Here is an 8,996-nt window from a genome sequence, read left to right as displayed (position 1 = left end):
CAGAAACCATAAAAATGTAATAATTGTATGAAATAATTCGGACATTATTTCAGTATATTCGAATAATTGACCGATCATTCGTATACAAATGTCATGCTTATCCATATTAATATTTAAGTTGTGTGTGTACCTACCATGTACTAAATGTACCTACTGTCTGTGTGTACTAGTGTCAATACTCAATTGTCAAATCAGAATATTGTCAAATGTCAAAAAGTGATTAATATTCATAATTCAATATTGACTGTTCGTATTCGACGAAAATATTTTAGTTTTATGTGGATTGTGGGTAAAAATAATACCTCATTGTAAGTGAATAGGTGCAAAATATAAATAAAAAGTGAATTAAAAATAATTATATACTTATTAAAAAATTTCTACATGTTGATGTTTTTTACAAGTGTTGTTTATTGTGCATCCATATGAATCACAATTTGTTTAATTATTCTTTGAAAGTGACTTTCTGTAATGGACATGTTTGTCGGGTGAAGAAAGTTATAAGCACGTAATTAAAAGAGTAAAAAATGTGCACACCACCAATTAGTTCGTTTTTTGGCCAGTGGAGACTATGGATACGACCTTTCTTTATAGCTACGTATATCCTGTTGGTAATTGTATTAGTGCCAACGCTCATTGTACATGCCATAGAAAATGGCTTTACAAAATCAGATCAAGGAACCCTCGTCGCTGGTGGGTTTGTTCTCCTTGCCATGCCAATATCAATTTGGCAGATTACACAACATATAGTCCATTACACTAAACCTTCCCTTCAAAAACACATTATAAGGTGAGTGAAAGTTAACAAAAAGTAGTGCTTTCCTGTAAAATTTCCCAATATATTTTTTTATCCATGAGTCAGTAAATTTTAAGCTTTTGTTTTTAATATTTGTTTTTCCTTACATGAATCATTTTCCTTAAACTTGCAGGATCTTATGGATGGTACCAATTTATGCCTTAAATGCATGGCTTGGATTGGAATTTCCTGAGCAGTCCATTTATATGGACTCTTTGAGAGAATGTTATGAAGCCTATGTAATTTATAATTTTATGAAATACCTTCTGAATTACCTCAATGATGGTAATGACCTTGAAGCTTCATTGGAATTAAAACCACAGGTCTATCATATATTCCCATTGTGTTGTTTGGCCCCATGGGAAATGGGAAGGTAAGGTGTTCAATGATTTTATTTTTAATTTATGACTTTAAGTACCTATTGTGAAATATTACATCTTTTGTAAAGTTGTTTTCAAAATTATTTCATAATATTACTTGAAAAAATCAACAACTTATATTTTGAATATTTGACTTATTATTATTTCGATGAGGAAATGTAATAGTAATAATGATTTTTTTCCTCTTGTTTGTCTGAAATTATATAAATATGTTTATCTAAAAAGTAATAATGACCTCCTTATCTCATAAACATTCTTAGTTGCAATCAAATCACTTTTTAATTGAATTTTAATAATGCTAAAAACAAGTCAAGAGAGTAGTGATTATTTAAATAACTATACAAAAAATTTACTCAGTTTTATCACGGAATTAACTTTATATAATATAAAGATAAATTTTAATTAATGAATATACAGAATTGTTAAAAAATATAAAATTGTTATCAGTAAAACATGTTATTTTTGCCAATTTAATTGATTTAAAAATTGTTTTCAGTGAATTCATTCATAATTGTAAGCATGGTATCCTGCAATATACACTTGTAAGGCCTCTAACAACAGTAATATCAATGATATGTGAGCTCTGCGGTGTTTATGGCGAGAGTGACTTTAGTCCCAATGTAGCGTTTCCTTACATGATAGCTATAAATAATTTCTCACAATTTGTGGCTATGTACTGCTTGGTACTATTCTACAGAGCCAATAGGACTGAGCTAAAACCGATGAAGCCCATTGGAAAATTCCTATGCATCAAGGCTGTTGTATTCTTCTCATTCTTGTGAGTATTATTTAAATTAGAGGAAACAAGTTACTTTACTATCTTTTGAAATTTATCTGTGTTGAAATCAAACTGGTTCTGTGTGTTAAATTGGACTGTACATAGTTGAAAAATTCTTTAGTAGATTAGAATCTTACAATTAATTCATTTATGTATCTTTATTTTTATATTTTTTTAAAGTTTTGTATGATTTAATTTTCAGCCAAGGTGTAATCATCAATATTTTGGTATACTGTGGAGTGATATCAACAATATTTGATATTTCTGATAAAGACAAGATAAAGATTATGTCTTCCAAATTACAGGTCTGTGCACTTTGTTTACTTTAACACCTTATCTATTAATAAACAGATATCCAAACATGGCTATTGGCTATTGCCTCTAAATAAATGTCAGTTGATTGACCTCTAAAATAAGATATCAATTTAATTGTTCATGAATATGGGATTTAATAATTTTCCTTGTACTAATAACTAGTTCCTATCCTAATGAAGAAATGAATCCCTTATATAAATATTTGAATAATTAAAAAGAATATAATATGGATAGTGAGGTACAAATTACAATTCAAACCCTCATTTTTTGTTTTACATAAGCACTGCTTTCTTTTAAAATAATGAAATATTTCTGAACTTTATATTTAAATAGTTTAACAAAAAAAAAAAACTGTCAAATTGAGAACCTCCTCCTTTTTTTTGAAATCGGTTATAAATGAAATACTTAGTATTGAAAATACATTTCTTTTATTATGAATCCAATTATCAAATGAATAATATTTATTTTTCAGGACTTCCTTATATGTATAGAGATGTTCTTAGCGGCGATTGCCCATCACTACAGTTTCTCGTACAAGCCGTATGTATCGCCACTGGACCCGTCGCCATCTTGTCTCGGCTCGTTCCTGGCTATGTGGGACGTGTCTGACGTGAAGAGAGATATATCTGAGCATCTTGGTGTTGTGGGTAAGAAACAGTTGTTTATTGTCAGACTATAAATTTTTAAATAATAGAAAAAATTTGATCATGATATTGTCCTATAAATTGTTAAATAATAGAAAAAATTCTATCACGAATCGGGATTCGAAGACGCGTCTTCCGTATTGTGAGACTATCTGTGTATAGATTTGTAATCCTGCAACGGATAGAATAAACAGCTGCTAGATAGTAAAAGCGAGTAGTTAGATCACTTTATCCAATGATTAACATAGCTCATACATATACATTTTTTTTTCCTAAAAAAGCAGCCTTAATGGACATAAACAATAACACAATAGTAGGTACCTGCCATTTAGTTTTTGTTTTACAAATTTTATTTAAATTTCAGGAAGCTCATTCAGTAGGAGATTACGAGGTAAAACGCAGTATCACATGACAAGAGGGTATGACGAGAGTTCGAGATTGGTTACTGAACAGGATGCATCCAGTTCTGCACCTGACCTGACGGTAGAAGCAACTGAACCACCTTCAGTAGAAGTTAGACCATCGGTGTATGGCTCACTCGAAAATACAATAGCCACTGGCTCACTAAATTCAGAAACTGACCCTTTACTCGATATATCTGACGATAACAAAACGCCTGACCCGAAAGTTTAATAATATATTGCATGAAATGCTTGATATATTTCGTTATGAATCACAATATTTATTGGATACTGATTTTCATATATAATAACTGAAGTGATAGTAGTCTTATCTCGCTAGATTAAGTATTAATATTGCATTCCAAATTTCTAGAACAATTATTTACATTTCGTCAAACCACTGTACTTAACCAGAGTATTTTGTGTGCTGTTTACTTTGAAATAACTATCGAGTGCAATTTTAGGCTATAATATACTATATCAATGTACATAATATGAAACATAATCATAGTTATAACCCAGTTGCTAAAATAACACCTATGATTTAATGGGAAGAACAAATTAATAATCATTACTATTAATTTCGTTCGTTCCTTATAATCATTTGAGCATTTAATTAAATCTAAAATGAACTAAAATAAAATAAATAAAAGATTTTGTTAAGAATCAAAAATGAACTTAATAAATGATTTTGTACAAGTAACGTACTAAGTACAAAATATCAAAATTTTATATTCATTATTTTTATTTCGATTGCCTAGATATGATTCTTATAATATATTGTGTTGTTTGTATCTTAAGTTTTAGAATAACTTCGTTTTCGAGTATTTTTCTTGCCATAAAGTGTCAAGTTTATAGTACTTGGATGCATAATATTGGGCGGATAAAAAAAAAAACTTTATGGTGAATAATCTGGAATGTGATATATTGTTAAAGGATGTAATTGCATTGCATTGTTGTATGAAATAAAAAGTTTTTCTAAGTTGCGAATTTCATTTATTTCTTATACTTAATTATTATAAACAGGAAAATTATAACTAAAGTCATGTAGTTGTACATAAAATGCAAATTTAATTATTATAGTATCACATACATTCGATATAATATTCTTAAATACATGAGCGTCACTTAAATATTCATTTAATTATTGACTAAGTACAAATAGCTTTTATAAAAATATTATGAATGTACTGTAGGGGTCAACAACACACATCATAGGGACACAGACCCCTACAGTGCTTAATCTCTTAAAATCTTGATAATTACCTACAACTCCTCTTCTTTCATTGAATGATGGAAAATTAATTTTCAACAAAATAGGTAGCTAAGAATAAAACGTATACCGGTACAACTATTGATCATAATAAATATGTACATTGTACAATGCATACAAAAAAAGTTATTTCTAATATATTATGGATTTAATATTTTAGTAGGTAGGTAGCTAAGTATGTAATTTAAGTAAACAATTTTCAGAACAAAAACATATAATTATTTTGCATAATCAAATATATATAACAGATTAAACGTGACTTACATTTCTAATAAGTTTTTTATTTATTTATAATAAACTTTTTTTGGTAATGGATATGTAACCATCTTAAACTAAAATACGTATTATATAAATACTGATGAGTTATAATATATTACTGTATAGGAATTAAATCTCATCGCCTTTCTGTTGAATAAATGCGCTCCATTTAATATTTCGATTTACCCAAATCATAATTTCTGCTACTTTTGAAATTTTCCAATGCTGTCAAACCAGCTTTTAAACTGTTCATCTCAATTCTATTCCAAAGTGATCCCATTACTATATAATAGAAGCATACACCGGTCATTAGAATCTTAATTACATCTGCAATTATGATATTGGGCCAAAATCCGACTGAACCAAGGAGAAACATGAAAATCAATGTTCCGGTAAAAAGGTACAACTTTTTCGATTTAGCTACAGTCACCATTGCTTCCTTACAAACTTTGATTGCTTCTATTATTGTATCATCATAACTATCAATTGAACTCTGTGATCGTATTTTATTTTTAACATTTGACGGTTTTATTTTCAACTGCAGAGATACAGCATTGTGGTCGGAGTATGAAAAGTCTTGACCTGGTACTCTATCTTCCAGAGGATTTTTCATGTCAATCACCTCGGCCTGAAATAGAATTATTTATGTTAATTAATTATTTTAATTTGTTTTTGATAGTTTAACTCATGGACGTAAAAAAGACGGACGCCGTTTTACGAACAAGCAGCGTGAAGCCACCGTAGTAAGCTAGCGATCGTGTAAAGACAATGAACACGCACACACTCTCACCATAGTAAGCTAGCCGGCCGCCATTACGTCGTGAACTACTGACTGATTACTTGCGTCACTGTTTCACAAAAAAAAATTAAAATGCCGTCTTGCGTGGTTAAATGGTGTCGCAACAGTACAATTTAAAATAAAAAAACACAAGGGATTACATTCCACAGGGAAGCAAGTTATTTCTTTTATGTTTTAATGACAAAATTATTACGGCAAAATTTATAGAAAAAAATACAGCCGCCATTTTCATCAGGAAAGCTGTTGCCATGGCAACATGGCACACACACATGGATGTGTCACCACCATTACTAGGCTTCACTCAATGTTTAGGCGATACTCTGTCCGTCTTTTTTTATACGTCCATGGTTTAACTATTGTGTTTGTTTTGAGAAGTAGGAATTATAATGGTCTGTCCATCACATAATATGATAAATATAATGTTTAAACTTTTTCTATTTATATCGAATAATTATATAGTCAGTATTTATATTTATTAAGTATTATTTATACGTAAATAAACCTTTAAAAAATATACACAATGTAAAAATTACCTCCCAAGCAGGATCTACATGATACAATATATGATCAATTCTCTTTCCCTCTGGACAGGCCTTTGTTATTTTAGGATTAGAATAACTATTGTTGATATTATCACATGTCCCTGTTGCTTTTATCGATGTTGGGCTGTCGCCAGCTGCTCCAACGCTGCCTGGGTCTATCAAGTTTGGTATCTGTGTTATTAATCTGTAACAAATAAATTATTACAACTAAATAAAATATGAACTGATAAAAAAAAAATTCCATTGTTAAAATAATTTATGTACCATAACATAGTTTTTTTTACGTAAGAAACTGATATTCGTACATATATCAAGAACCAAAATTTATTAAATTTAGGTATCTAATCTTAAGTTTGTATTGCATCAAAATGTTTAATATAGAAAAATCCAAATTATTATAGCAGAAATGACTTGCAGAAATTACCTAAAGGACAGTTCTCCTGGTGCAGTATTGAGATCTCCCGCTAAGATAGATATGTCGGCTGGTGGTGAGGTAAGATTAATAAACTCAGCCGTGGAATGTGCTTGTAGAACTCGATGCGCCAAATATATGTCATCTTCATTGTATTCTGCGTGTAACTGGATAAAAATTTCATATATGTACTTACTAATTTTTTAAATAATTTTTGGAACATTGAATTTGTTGAGTGAGATAGTTTGTAGAGAGTTTACAAAAAATTAAGCCCTTAAAATGAATTTATTTACATAATTAAACACAATGAATTTATTATATGTAATAAACGTAATGAGGATGACATATGTGTCATCCTCATTGTATTCTGCGTGTAACTGGATAAAAATTTCATATACTTACTAATATTTTAAATAATGTTTGGAACATTGAATTTGTTGAGCGAGATAGTTTGTAGTGAGTTTCCAAAAAAATAGGCCCTTAATAAAATAAAATAATACCCGTCTGATTAATATACATATAAAAATAGTGTTCTAAAGCATGTTGTATATCCATAATAATTTTTATCATTAAGTATACATGTTTTGTCAATTACATTTGTTTGTATAGGAGATATGGTAATGAGTCCATGATAGCATTGTGCTAACTGTTAAACTAACATTGAACTGCAATTAATATCTTCAATTACAATGAAACATAAAACAAAGGAATTAATAACAAAACATACTCAGTGGTTATTGAGCTTTCATTACATAGATAGCTGGGATTTTTTTTAAATATGACAAGCCATAAGTGTGTTTAGAATGTAAGTTATAAACAAATAAAATAAAAGTATGATATATAATCATAATCCTCTGGAAATGGGAGTTTTTTTTGTTTATATGGGAAAAACAAATATATATAAAAACTAAATACTAGGTACCAAATATTATTTCACAAATTTACCAGTCATTGAACACTGATAAACTCAAATTCATAGATTATTTCAGCTAGTGTTATCATGTCAAGAGCTTTATCTTTTTATTACTTACATGAGTACAATAAACATTTATCAGTCTTTCCATGTATTTTATTCTGCACAGGCCAACCCCTTTGCCTCCAAACCAGTCACCATGGTGTATTTTGTGTATGTAGCCATTTAGCGGCCACTGGTGATAGAAAACATCTTGTATGAGCCATTTAGAGAACACGCACAGTCCTGAACCCAACACACCGCTAAAATCATAATAAATATTTTTTAGAAATATTAATATAAAATATACTTTTATCAGCAGATTTTATATTATTTATAAGCATCTTAGAATATATTTTTCGTGTATATAATAATTAAAAACTAAAATAATATTAAACAAAAATACTTTAATCTAAAAATCATAAAACAATTATATTACAATCTCTTTTCAACTGTAAAAAATATTATATATTTACCTATAAAAATAATGGGAATGTGGAAAGGCAGTACTTATGTTTTCCTTGAAATATAAATAATCCTGTTCGCTCCAAACCTCTTGCAGGCACACTATATTATGTTCACTAGTGAGTAAATATTTTGCTATTGCTTCCATTCGTTCCTTACGGTTTTTTGATACAAATGGAATGCCCCTAAACAATAAAGAGTGAATAATTAGTAAATGTTGATTTATTAAAAAGTATTTATGGATGAAAAAGAAATATACACACCAACAGTTCAATGTAAAAACATTTAAAGTGAACTCCATAATTAGTAACTAGGAATGTGCAATAAATTCTTTGAATATTGTAAAAACTATTTTTCTTTATAAAGTGCAAGCACAAGTAACACTTAATGTTATTGTATGAAACGATTAGTAAGCAAATATTAACTAGGTCAATCTTATATTGATTAACGTATATACAGGTATATATTGAACGTAATAATTACTGTAGAAACTACAGCAATACATAAAACTATATATACTGTAGCTGCAGCCAAAAGCGGCAACAGCTGATTTAAAAATGATATTATTTGATATGGCCAGTGGCCAGCTGTTGACTGTTGGCTTCATGTGTCAGTTTTGAAATTTGAACATGACAGTGACACAAATGTCAGACTGACAACCACAGAGTATATAGGTCAACTGCATAGATTAAAACATCGAACGACAAAAACGTAACGATTGTCGATTATGCACTTAGATCATTAAGTAATGGATGGAGTACGCTGGCAAATGTTCTAACTAAACTTTCTGCTGATTTTGGTGCGGGGAGGGTAACTCACACTGATGAAACACAATGAAACATAATCACACATTCACAAAAATAATTTGTGTCACGAAAGTCGTAAAAATTTACGACCTTATAAGCGATGAGTTTTTAAATTCAACTCTATCACTAAGATAATAAAGATTAAATTTGTATTTCATTCCAAGATAGTCATGTGGAG

General features: G+C 29.5%; 2 protein-coding genes across 2 annotated transcripts; one reads left to right on the top strand and one right to left on the bottom strand.

The window, feature by feature from the left end:
• Positions 1–208: 208 nt before the first annotated feature.
• Positions 209–4,293, top strand: LOC149482124 (transmembrane protein 184C). Its single transcript, XM_089704464.1, has 6 exons — positions 209–787; positions 927–1,166; positions 1,670–1,951; positions 2,154–2,256; positions 2,739–2,913; positions 3,275–4,293. The coding sequence occupies exons 1-6, from the start codon at positions 525–527 to the stop codon at positions 3,541–3,543; spliced, it is 1,332 nt and encodes a 443-aa protein (XP_089560590.1). The 5' UTR covers positions 209–524; the 3' UTR covers positions 3,544–4,293.
• An 85-nt stretch (positions 4,294–4,378) lies between these two features.
• On the bottom strand, positions 4,379–8,612 carry nSMase (neutral sphingomyelinase). The gene is made up of 6 exons (XM_089704465.1): positions 8,276–8,612; positions 8,024–8,197; positions 7,627–7,810; positions 6,608–6,762; positions 6,175–6,367; positions 4,379–5,470 (listed from the first exon to the last, which is right to left on the bottom strand). The coding sequence occupies exons 1-6, from the start codon at positions 8,311–8,313 to the stop codon at positions 5,012–5,014; spliced, it is 1,203 nt and encodes a 400-aa protein (XP_089560591.1). The 5' UTR covers positions 8,314–8,612; the 3' UTR covers positions 4,379–5,011.
• Between the last annotated feature and the right edge of the window lie 384 nt (positions 8,613–8,996).

Source organism: Colias philodice, chromosome 15 (genome assembly GCF_061535455.1).
Source record: "Colias philodice isolate Cphi_HAF_F1 chromosome 15, ilColPhil1 Martin Lab GWU primary, whole genome shotgun sequence".
Lineage (NCBI taxonomy): Eukaryota > Metazoa > Arthropoda > Insecta > Lepidoptera > Pieridae > Colias > Colias philodice.
Note: the sequence above shows the minus strand (reverse complement) of the source record. Positions and strands in the feature narration are given on the sequence as shown.

What these genes read in the sequence shown, in the direction of transcription:
- LOC149482124 (XM_089704464.1), top strand. Translation starts at nt 525, where the DNA reads ATGTGCACACCACCAATTAGTTCGTTTTTTGGCCAGTGGAGACTATGG. An exon ending in GCCCCATGGGAAATGGGAAG is followed by an intron (nt 1,167 to 1,669) that starts GTAAGGTGTTCA and finishes AATTGTTTTCAG; the next exon opens with TGAATTCATTCATAATTGTA. An exon ending in TTATGTCTTCCAAATTACAG is followed by an intron (nt 2,257 to 2,738) that starts GTCTGTGCACTT and finishes TTTATTTTTCAG; the next exon opens with GACTTCCTTATATGTATAGA.
- nSMase (XM_089704465.1), bottom strand. Translation starts at nt 8,313, where the DNA reads ATGGAGTTCACTTTAAATGTTTTTACATTGAACTGTTG. An exon ending in GTTTTTACATTGAACTGTTG is followed by an intron (nt 8,198 to 8,275) that starts GTGTGTATATTT and finishes TTTATTGTTTAG; the next exon opens with GGGCATTCCATTTGTATCAA. An exon ending in TAAATGTTTATTGTACTCAT is followed by an intron (nt 6,763 to 7,626) that starts GTAAGTAATAAA and finishes ATTTTTATCCAG; the next exon opens with TTACACGCAGAATACAATGA.